The sequence below is a fragment of the Halichoerus grypus genome, chromosome 6 (assembly GCF_964656455.1).
Source record: "Halichoerus grypus chromosome 6, mHalGry1.hap1.1, whole genome shotgun sequence".
Lineage (NCBI taxonomy): Eukaryota > Metazoa > Chordata > Mammalia > Carnivora > Phocidae > Halichoerus > Halichoerus grypus.
The window spans coordinates 142,065,524-142,077,926 of record NC_135717.1 but is presented as its reverse complement, the minus strand read 5'-3'; the positions used below and the strand labels follow the sequence as shown (position 1 = coordinate 142,077,926).

At 36.0% G+C, this 12,403-nt stretch overlaps 1 protein-coding gene across 5 annotated transcripts in view; it reads right to left on the bottom strand.

Annotated features, from left to right (window-relative positions):
• ACSS3 (acyl-CoA synthetase short chain family member 3) overlaps nucleotides 1-12,403 on the bottom strand; it is a 146,890-nt gene that overhangs the window by 20,679 nt on the left and 113,808 nt on the right. For 3 of the 5 annotated variants that reach the window (XR_013449288.1, XM_078076367.1, XM_036099050.2), the window contains 2 exons: nucleotides 11,094-11,189; nucleotides 8,320-8,383 (listed from right to left, as the gene is read on the bottom strand). Coding sequence is in view for 4 of the 5 variants with exons in the window: in XM_078076367.1 (XP_077932493.1) it covers nucleotides 8,320-8,383; nucleotides 11,094-11,189 (160 nt within the window). In the remaining variant the exon portion in view is untranslated. The remainder of the gene's footprint in view (nucleotides 1-8,319; nucleotides 8,384-11,093; nucleotides 11,190-12,403) is intronic. The other 2 variants (XM_078076366.1, XM_078076368.1) reach the window with 1 other exon arrangement.

Below are 12,403 nucleotides of genomic sequence, written 5' to 3'. Positions count from 1 at the left end.
AGGCAAATTAGAACGTGGACGCCACGTCTAATGAAAGCAACTTTTTCTTAGCTCCATTTGATTGCTAGTATACAGAAATGCCCATCCAAATCCTGAAACACTTACATTGCCCATATTAAAAACCATGCATATAGAAGGACCTACTGTTCAATAAGCTTCTCTTTCATTTTATACAAATTTTGATCCCCCCAGCAGTAGAGACACCTAAGTATTTGCACTAATAATCCAAATGAATTAGTAATTTGGGTACTGCATGCAATCTGAGTTTCCCGGTGGCCTAGTATGTACCTGATTCAGTCAGTGTGTGTACATGGGATGGAGAGTGCAGCATTTTCTGGTAAGGGTGTTACTAGAGAGAAAAGGAACATTTTATACTTCCCAGAAGTTGGTTACATCTGCAACCTCTGTCCTTAAAAAGAAGATGCCCTGATAATTTGGGTTTTCTCTTACTTCCTGAGAGAACTATGGTACCAACAATCAGTAACAGATAGATTATATTCTTATAATTAATTAAAGCTTAGAGAATTAAAGTATAGGTAGCCATCCTCCAGGGGGGAAAAATTAACGAACTTTAAGGACATGGGCTTTTTCAGCTGTTGCACAATATTTTAAACACCTGCTTAAATTTTTTGAAGAACAGGGACAGTAGGAATTTTTATACAATTTCTCACTCCTATGAGAAGGGTCTGCACAAATTTGTATAGACCTATAGACTCTGAGAATTAAGAATAACATGCCAAGGATATGATCCAGGGACAGTGCATGAAATGGAAGGAAAAATTCAAGGCCAAATGCTATTTTTCTTTAAGGACCAAAGAAATAAGATCAGTGAACAAAAACAAAAGAAAATCAGATGTTTGAGAACTAGGAAAAAATAGTATCTTAGGAGCCACTCCAGTAGAATTTTTTTTTTTTTTAAAGATTTTATTTATTTATTTGACAGAGAGAGTGAGAGAGTACAAGCAGGGAGGAGTAGTAGAGGGAGAGAGAGAAGCAGGCCTCCCGCTGAGCAGGGAGCCCGATGCGGGGCTCGATCCCAGGACTCTGAGATCATGACCTGAGCCGAAGGCAGACGCTTAACCATCTGAGCCACCCAGGCGCCCCTTCCAGTAGAATTTTAATAATGACTGAGTGTTCAACAAGGTCATAAAAGCACAGATTTTGTTAGAAAGTGACTCAATAGAGGTCAGGGAACTTAGTGATTAAGATACTTTGAGTATTCTCAGGATTGCCATTTCAGTGGTGTGGAGCAGACAGTAACAGGAGTGATTAAAAACTAAACAGGAACTAAGTAAGTGGAGGCAGGAAGTTAGACTACACTTTTTAAAAGTTTGTGGATGACTGGAAGGAAAGATATGTCATTGATTTAAGGCAGAGAAGCAGGCTGATTTAAGATGGGGACGATGTGAATAGAAGTAGCCAGGGAGGGGGCAATGAAGATATGAAATTAGAGAAGAAAATACCAGAGGAATTATGTTTTATTCATTCATTCATGTATGCATGCATGCATGTGTGCATTAACTCATGTATTTATTTTCTTCATTCAATCAATATTTGTTGGATGCTTGGTATTCCTCAGTCACTGTGTTAGACATTAATGATATAAAGATTTAAATTCCGGTCTCAGACACATGAAGATCCTGGCATAATGGTACTATAAGAAACTTAGTATTTTTATAATATAGATAAGGAAAAAGACTGTCATGAATGATGTCTATTCCATTAAGTTAATGAAATAACATAAAGATGTGTGTCAGGCAAGTTTTATAGCAGGTCCTTAGACTCTGTACCGGCAGGAGCTCTTGGAAGGGAAAGTTTTATCCCTGAAACTAAGCCCACACCTAAAAGCCAAGGGGTGGATCTGCTGGAAATGGCATCTGTGCCTCCTGATCATTTTTGAGATGTCCCAGAAAACTACTTCAATATCCCCAAATCTAATTGAGGAACGGGCTGGAGAGCAAGATAGGAGATTGCAATTAGTACTTAGTAGGATAACATGAGGGAATGCTATCTGTTCTTCACTAATAAAGTCTGATACATTTTAAAAATTCAGATGTTGCAATTTCAATATTGGAAAGAGAGTCTAAAAAAGGAACCTTGAAAGATGCCATATAATGGTCCTAAAGAAAAGCAGGAAGAGAGGCTTCCAGAATTGGGAGTATGAAATAAAACAGGAGCAGCAATAAGCTCCAAAGAGGAGTTAGGTGTATATGAGCTGGAGCAGATTTTTTTTTTTTAACAGAATTCCAAATTAACATTTTTCTTGTTGAATATCCTAATAATTATCCTATTCCTTCTGGTAAAATGGATGCCCTGGGGATAATATCTACCCTACCGTCTACCTCACAGAGATGTTACAGAAAAAGAAAACTGTTTTCTGTAGTTATAATAACATGAACATACATTAGACTGGCAGAAGGAGGGGAAGACTTGAAAATACTGAGACATAGGCTGGTTAGCGTCTGTACTCCTCCTTCAAATCCAAGATAAAATGTTACCATTCTGTGATACCTTCCCCAACTCTTTCAAGCAGAGTGAAAGGGAAGTTTTGTTGCAACCTGTCCAACTGTGAATCAAGAGTTACCCTCGGAGAATGTCTTTCCTCAGAGACCAATCTTAAGGGGAAAGAGAAATAACAGAAGTGATCCCGTGTGTGTGTGTGTGTGTGTGTGTGTGTGTGTGCGCGCGTGCACGCACGCGACCGCGCTGATGGGGAAGCATGGGAGTGCTGAGAAATCCTTAAACAGATAAGAAAAGAAGGGAATGCTCATCACTGTAGAAGAGGACATTCCGGATCACTCTGGAATGTGAAATTCTTCTATGTCTCCATTCCCAGATACAGGATGGTCTGTATTTACTGTTCCGTTAGGAATCCCTATGGTAACAGAAGTAAATTGAAGATATAACTCCTGTTCCCTAGAGAACTGTGGGATTAGATCCCAACTTTGCCCTCCCAGCATTTCCTATGGAGTCTGTAGGCTTTACTTGAGATTTTTCATATGAGGCTACTTTTTGTCTCCCCACAAAGAGACTGATTAGGTCATAATTTCTTTCTCTCTGGACAGACAAAAGACTAGGTTATAAATGTGAGCTCTAGCTGTGTCACTAAGAAAGATGTTTAGATACCCATGCCTAAAATATCTGTCCCACTGTCTACCTTCCAGTGATGTCGTAAGGCTAATAAAAGATCATACTAAAATCTGCGTATGATAGTTAGAAAGGAACATGATTACAATTATGTGTCATCCTTAGTTTTACTCAAAGGATACACTGAAGAAAAGAAAGCTGTCCTGACCCTTTCCCAAAACAGCAGCAAAGTGACTAAATCACTCCTGCGAAGCTATAAAGATGTGAACAAACACCTTTAGGGGACAGGAGTTCAATATCTGGAGGCTGAGAAATTGGCAGGCATCAGAGTAGAAGCCACCAGGACCCTGCCCTATAGCTCCCTCCTACCCTGCCACTGCCTGCAGGGCACCCCAACCCCCCCACCCCTCCACCTCCACCCCCCCACCCCTCCACCTCCACCCTCCGGCACGCAGCAAGAGTCAGACAAGCCCCACTTCCAGTAACAACAACTGGATCTGGTCCGAGAAAAATGCAGGCCCATAAAAGAGGACTTATTTTTTTTCTTTTTTTAAAAAACTGAATACAGTGGAAAGATTTATTAGTCAGTACAAGTTGGTTTTGATCAACTATTGCCTACTTGTTACAGTAGCCAGAGACCTATGGCTTTAATAACAGTGAGCAGTGTGGTACTGAGGAAGGCAATTGCAGTTAAAATGTTCTTTCATGCCCTGCTCTGTGTTGCTTGGAAATTACTGGCTGTTTTACTTCTGCACTTTAGAGCTCTGGATGCAATTGCAGGACACCTCCCACAATTCATGAACATTCTGTATTCATAGCAATTCAGACACTATAACTTTCCCACTAAATTAACTGCCTGGAGTAGGTTTCAAAATCAAAGGATTTTGCTAACATCCACAAAGATGCGTAGTTTCTCTTCTACTAGAAAGGCAAATCCTATGAATGCAGAGAATCTACAAAAGCTCTCCCCAGGAGAGCAAAACAGTGATTTCTAAAAAGCATTAACAAAGAAGTGGAAAAAATGAAGCAGAGCTAGAGTCTTCTGTTCAACATTTCCACATACCACTATTTCTCATTTTAGGTGAATCGTCTTAATATGATAAAATGAATCATTACATTTAATATCTCGAAAACGGTGGAAATATGATTATAGCTTCAGATTTTAAAGAAACTGTCAGAGAAAGATGGTTTCCAATGTTATTATTTATCCTATTCATAACAGATTTTATAGTGAAAGAAGCAGCTATAGCAGTACTTACAAAAGCAAACAAATTTGGGATTAAAACAATGAGTCATTTTTTTATTGACTTACTTTAATATAGTTTAAGCCCCATACATTTCAAATATCCCATGCAGACTTTCCCCATATTCTTGTAATTATACTCCAAGTACGATTAGTGAACATAAATAACATTAGGGAATACTGCTCTTTCAAACTGCTCCTACTTAGTTACCATACAAGATAATAAAGAAAAGCATGGGTATGAATAATTGAGAGTGGACATCTATCTCTGGCCAGGGGTCACTCTCAGGGGTGGCTTTTGATGCCATCTCAGTTTCAAGTCCTCCATGGGCCCTAATTATTCTTATTACCAGTGGCCTTATCCCATATATGTGCACAAATAATAAAACATAACAATACACCATAGAAACTAGAATTTTTCTGGAAGAAAAGTTATAATTTTGCTTTTAAAATTATTTGGCAAGAAGCCACACATTTAGTTTACGATTGGCTCTTATTTCTCAGCAGTCACTGTATATATTCAGAAACTGTGCAGAATGAGAAAATAAGACCTAAACGTTGTTTGCAAATGAACTGAAAAATTTATGAAGACTAAATTGATGGGGCGCCTGGGTGGCTCAGTCGTTAAGCGTCTGCCTTCGGCTCAGGTCATGGTCCCGGGGTCCTGGGATCGAGCCCCACATCAGGCTCCCTGCTCAGCAGGAAGCCTGCTTCTCCCTCTCCCACTCCCCCTGCTTGTGTTCCCTCTCTCGCTGTGTCTCTCTCTGTCAAATAAATAATAAAATCTTAAAAAAAAAAGACTAAATTGACCATGAAGTTGTTACGATGTTAAATTTCAAAGATATTTAATTAAATATGTATTAACTTTTGTTGTAAGTTTTTTCAAATTTGAATTTTAAGAATTTTTCAAATTTCTTAAAATTTAGAGTCTCAGATATTTTGTATATCTGATATAATCCCTTTTACAGTCCACCGAGGTTTTTTGGGGGGACCCATGTGGCCAATCTCTAGAAAGAAGCCTGCTTTCAGATCACAGACCTTTTTTAGAATGTGGTCTGCGGGGAAAAAATTATTATCTCTCAAATTACATACTATTTTTTTTTAAACCAGAATAATCTTATCTCAAAAAGCTGTGCTTTTTTCTTCCCCTTAATTCAATTAAACATATATTTATTATGAGCTCTTAAAAAGCATTCATTGACCATTTCACATTCTGGATGAATGATGTATCCCCTCAAGGTACAAAGAACAGCTATGGGTCTTATCGATAGATGTTAAACATGAAAACATCCTTCGCATACTGCCACTGAGATGTACAAATAATTTTGAGGTTGATGGGTTAGGGTGGAAAGGCCACTGGAGAAGTGGGTTTCAAAAGGAAATCCTTGCTCTCCCAGATAAAAACGAGATCCTAAAATAAGGTTTCAAGAACTATTTTTTTTTAAAGAAGAGATCTTAGTGGGAACATTTTTTTCCTGTTTTTTCTACTTTACCTTTTGAATATAATAATATATATAACATTTTCAAACATCTAGTTTCACTATTAACTCAAGGAAAGAATCAGACTCCACTGCATGTCATAACATGTTATATCTTCAAATAATTCACATAGAAATTTCAGAATCCCAGATCAGTACAATAAAATTCCCTGTTCAGGAATGCAGAGGGAAGAAAATAATTCTGAATTGGTGACAATTTAAATAAAATGCTTTAAGGCAATAGTCATGTTACTCTTAAGTACTAGAAGTCACATCAATGGCTTCAAGAAAAAATATAGTTTATGTGGGCTGTTGCTATATTTTATTATTTTTTAATGGAAGTAAGGCAAAGCCACCAATAATTAGAATGACAGAACACATGAAGGGTATAAAACTGCTAGATCAAACACTACCCCTAGGATCGTACATGAGTTGCTTTATGAAATAGATAGACTCACTTATAGTTAGGAGGTTATATAAAAAATGTATGCTGCTAGAGTGCTTTTAAAGGCTCTCAAAAACCATGTGCTTCCCTAAGTAAGCTAAACAACCACTAACAATCTTGTTCAGATTACTAATTTCTTAGAACGCCATCCCCCCATCCCTACCATTTTCCCCCAAGAGGTCAGATTTCAACCAGCACTATGTTAACATGCATTCTGGCTCAGAATAATATGAATATAAATGGTATATTCAGTATTTAATTTTTGCATCTTGCCAACAAGATGTCTTAAAATTTAAACTTGAAAAAAGCAATATAGTGCTTATATGTTTAGGGATAGCATGAGAATCTGAGAATTGTATCATAAAGTGTATCTGCTCTGTTAGCTTTTTGTAAGGTTAAAGTATTTTGACCTGAAGAAATACATTCTTTTTTAAGTTACTGTTTTTCATTTAATTTTCACAGAATTTTAAATGTTTTATTAACCTGAGATAATTTTTTCTAGCTCCATCCCTGTTGTTGTAAGTGCCAAGATCTCGTACTTTTTTATTGCTGAGTATAGTCCATTGTATAAATATACCACATTTTCCTTTTTTTTTTCCCTCAGATCTAGGGTTCAGATTTGGGTTCGGGTTAGGTTTAGGGACTGGTGAGGGTATGTGCCTGGTATCCTGCAGTTCAGAGACCAACCTGAGGCAATTTCGTACCTCAGGTTAGGTCTCTGACCTGAGACAGGATGCCAAGTCATAAGAATTCTTTTCTTTTATTATTTCATTTTATTTTATTTTTTAAGGAAGCTCCACACCCAGCTTGGAGCCCAATGAGGGGCTTGAACTCACAAGCCTGAGATCAAGACCTGAGCTGAGACCAAGAGTCAGATGCTCAACCGACTGAGCCACCCAGGAGCCCCAAGAATTCTTTTATTTTTAAAATTTTTTTCCAAGAATTTTTTTAAATAAATGGGAAAATAAAGCTTTTTTCAGGCCTGACATACAATGTTCTTTATTTATAGCAGCTCCTTCTGCCAAATTCTACTACTAAACCATATCATATCAATGTCATGCTAATCAGAGGCACTAAAGTAACCTGTATCAATTATTAAAATGTCACATCCTGTTTTCCCCCCAACTTAATCAACTTCCATTTAAGCTTCCACTAGCATAACAATTTTAAAGTATGGATTTAATCAAAGCAAATTTTAATATTTCCCTTCAAATTTTGACACTTTTGCTTACAAATGAACAAGGTTGAAAAATGTTAGCAAGGAATTGTACTTGCTGAGTCAGGGATTTTATATTATGCTACTATTTGACCTAGTAATTACACTTTCAGAAATTATGCAATACTATAGTGATTATCAGAAAAGAAGACAACACAAAGAAAGATGTTCAATACAGCATTATTTATAATCATAAATATTCGAAAAAGACTAAGAGTTCTAGCATGGGATAAACATTTTTAGAGGCAGAGTTAAAGTGAACAATGCTCGTGAGACAAGTTTAAGGAAAAACAGCAATACAGAATAAGCTGAATTGTTTCAAAAATCTAAAATGCTTGCCAAAAGGAAAAAGTCCTATATACTATAAAATTAATGTTGTATTGCTAAAGGGTGGGAGTATAGAATCTTTACAGACTTCCTTATATTTCTGGCATTTAAGTTAAATTGATCACCTACACATTACTTGTATCATCAAAAAATTATTTAAAATGGAAGATTGATCTTTTAAAAAAAATCATATCTACATTTGTTCTACTTTAGGGGGCTTCCATGTTTATTTATTTTTAAAATTTAAATTCAATTAGCCAACATATAGTACATCATTAGTTTTTGATGTAGTGTTCAATGATTCATTAGTTGCATAACATCCAGTGCTCATCAGATCACATGCCCTCCTTAATGGGGCCTCCATGTTTAATGACAAGAGTTGGCACTGTGTATCCTCAAACAGTGCACGAGCTTATTTTGTAACCCCCTCCCTAGGACTATCATCACAACCACTCCATTTTTTTCTTAATATTATATACCAATTCTTGCTCTCTTAAATAGTAGCATTGCAAATCTTTCTTACTTTACCACAATATTTCCTAAACATCGAGCCTTCAGTTTTTGCATGTTGTCATCCAAAATCATAACTGCAAAGTAAAATATAAACAAACAAATAATATAAATTTGAATAAAAATGCATACCCTTAAAGCTTAAACTTTTCCATGTTTCCTATATCCAACCCCCAAAATTGTAGCTTCATAGGCATCTTTTAATTTCTATGAGACCGTGAACATATAACTATGCTAACATGTCTCACAAAAAATTAAAAGAGCACATGCTTTGATTCTTAACAAGATCATGAATTTTCCCTCAGAACCCCCCTTAAGTAAAGACATTGCATTTCAAACATGCTGTTAATTTCATAATCCATGTTTATAGCCACTTCAACACGGCCTTCTATTCTACCAAAAACATTAAAAATATATGCAGCTTTCAAAAATTAAAGGAAACAAATCAAGTTCTAAAATACACCAAAAAATATTTCAAGCAATAAAAATAAGGTATTTAAGCCTGGGAAACCCCTTCTTCTGATTTAAAGCTTAATATCTACTTCTGAGCCTTCAAGATCCATTTAATTCCCAAATATTATCCCAGTGCTTTCTGTTAAAATCCTGAAAGATTTTAGGAGGTCGAAGCTTGAATCCACATTCAGTAACCCCTAGTGCAAGCTGGAAATGAGGATATATCATGATGTTTTAAGCTCTAATTGATCCTTTATGTGGCTTCATCCATCCAGGTTGTTCTACTGAGCGAGGCTATGAGAAAAGAAGGACACTGTCCCCAGAAAAAAATTAATCGTTCCTTTCTTTGTGTTCCCAGAGCACTTTGTTTTAAAGTTCTATTCTGACAATTAGTAGTGGTATAAATATTCCTCTCACAAGACTAGAAGGTCATTAAGATTGGAGGTCATGCCTCACTAATGTTTGCTTCCCCAAATCTCAGTACAGTGGCCAATTTACTCTGCTCCCCTGTACAAGTATTACACCCTCAATTTCTCTACATAAAAAGTGGGAGTGATTCTTTTCTCAGTGTTGTTATAAGAATTACCTGAAGAAAAAAGTGACAAGCTTGTGTAAGGTACTCAATCAATGTGAAACTGTTACATCACATTGAATATTTTTCACACACAAAAAAATGGTTTTCTTTCCTTTCCCAAGTGGATACCGCTTTTTTATTATACTACTGAATACTACATTATGTTTCTGAATCTCTGACTAACCACAAAACATAAAAATCATGAGTCATAAAGTCACTACTTCCTTGGTTATAGATACTTTAGTTCTAACGTTTAACCTATACTGTCTGTCAGCCAAGGGCTTTCAGACAACGAGAAATTTCTGTACTGAAATTTCATGAGGCATCAAAGCTTAACTCTTTCTTATAGCTCAATATAAAAATACCAAAAGGGAAATGTATTTAACATCTCCCACAAACATCAGCCCCTAAAAATGGCTCAACACAAAGCAATTTTTCCAATAAAAGGAGCAAGGATGACAGAACCGTTCAAAGTGAGGATTTCACTAAAGCTGGGTTCACCTTCCCATGCTTGGAAAAGTCACTGACTTCACAGAATATCTATTTCTGCCCTAAAAAAAAAAATCTAAAGTTTCTTTTTACAAATACATCTGCTAGGCTAAGTCAAATGATCCATGTTTCCTTAACTAATCATTGTCCTAGAAAGAAAAGACAATATTTTTATGTCAGAGAGGCAGAAGATATATATTTTATATATTCTCTATATTTTATAATTTACATGCAAATAGAAACTATATGTAGGAACCGTTTTCTGTCTCCCAAAGATGGGTTTTCCTCATAAATCTATTAAGCTAAATTGTGTGACCTTATGCATATAAAATAACTTCTGTTATTCATATTCCCTGAAATAGCAGCACACGACTAGCTAAGACTTAGTTCAGTCTGGTTCCTGGCAAGCGCTTCTGTTAATGCTTCATTGTGTTACATCATGACCCCCTATGAAGCATGTGGAATTATTATTCCCATTTAGAAATAAGGAAATCGAATTTCTGAAAAGTTAGGTGACTTGTATGTTATGCAACTAGCAAGTGGAGCCCATGGAAAATTACTGAACTATTATAGCCGCTACCAGCAATCTAGAGCAAATACTTAAAATATATTATATCCCATCGTCACATACCACCAGCATGGATGAAGTGATTTTTCTATTTAGAATCTTTACTTTTTATTTATTTTGAATCTTTACTTTTTATACTTATCTTTAGCCAACAAGGTTCAGAAGCCTTATCATCACTCCTAAATTAAACGGTGGCATATATATAATGGGAAACACTGCAACTTTTGTAGCAAAAACACACAAAGAAACAAACAAAATAAAATGTTGTCTATAGGCGCCAATCAGCTGTATTACCTCAAGAAAGTGATTCAATCTCTCCGGGCACCAGTTAACTCATCTTTAGAATGGTAATGATACCTCTGAATTAAATATAATTCATCATTAAATGAAATGATGTATGCAAAGTACTCTGCACCTAGCAAGGATTCCATACATATTAATTTCACAGCCATATCCTTAATGTACCCTATAAATACTACTTTCTTGGTTATGACAGCCATTTAGAACATGTCCTTGGAAGTCGACAATCTTATTTTTGATCCAATTGACTAATAACAAAATTAAGGCATTTATTTATAGTACGAAGTATTCATTCAGTCAAATACTTTTAAGCACCTACTGTGCAGTTTGATTGGCATTAGACATAGAAAAATACCAAATTTATTAACCTTACATATTCCAAATAATCAGGGTCATTTCTCACCATTGTATCCTGGAACACTTTTTCCTGCTTGTCCTGGAGGAGGTGTTTTAGAATTACCTAATCCAATGCATGATGCTGTAATTGGGGATCCAGTCTCTGGAGAAATAAATATTATTTATCATTTAATACTTAAACTCGAGATCATGACGTTTCTTCGATGTATGCCCTGCCCCCTACCCCCAAGTTTGTCATAGACTTTAACTGCACGAGGAATAGATGAGGAGTGGAAATGTATTCTTTAAAAATGAAAAAAAGATCCAGTAATCGATACCAGATCCAACAGTCTTAAAATCTAAGGACACAAATTGAGAATAATGTATAGAGTAACGCTTCTTCTAAAGAAAAGAGAGGTGTCTCTAATGTTCTTGGTTATGAATCAACAGGCATGAAAAATACAGAATTATGTGGCTGTGAGAATTTTACAACACATGATAAAAACTCAAAGATCTTTAGAAAAGATGCTCTCTCTTAATTCACCTAAAGATTTTTATCATGGTAAATAATAGCTACGTGCAAGATATTTCTGTTATTTATGGCTTAATCTCTGGAATAAGCAACCCAAAGATTTTGGGGAATATATGAACAATATCAACTCTAATTTTGAAAGAACTACAGCTGCCTAGAGAGCTTGCATTTACAGCTGAACTTAACAATGCTCTATCAAATTGCTCTCAATCTGTTGTCCCTGGGCTCCTAGAAGGCAGGCAGACAGGGCAAGCAGGCAGGCAGGAAGGGAAGAAGGAAGGAAGGAAAGAAGGACATTTATGCTATGCTGATTATTTCATCAAGACCAAAGACTTTGCCACAATTAACCTGCACGGATGAACAAACATGATAAAACCATTTTCTCTGTCTCAAATTGTTAATAGTCAGAACAATAGCAGCTATTATATGATAGCTGTACGTGCTGAAAGTGATTATTTTTATGGACAAATGCATTTGTTATTATGGGTGAACACAAGTTTGGGGTTAGCAGAATCTTTCAAATATGAGATTTGCCTGTGTGGAGGAGCAGGGTAAGAGGTACTGACTGTGAAAAGTTTTGGAACTAGTGGCTTAATATTATACACACAAACATACAGTACATATACCCAAGGGATTAACTGCCAAACCGCTGGATCCAAAGTAATCCAAAATATTAAAAAAAACATCTATCTTCCTAAGGACTCAGAATGTATTCTTTCCACTATGGCTTCTATCATAAGTTATCATACATTTATATCACTTTAGAATGGTGGGAAGAATTTATTCCTGTTCTTTACTTTCCAGAGTAGTTCGGTTTATGATTCACGTTTTATGGATGGTGGCTC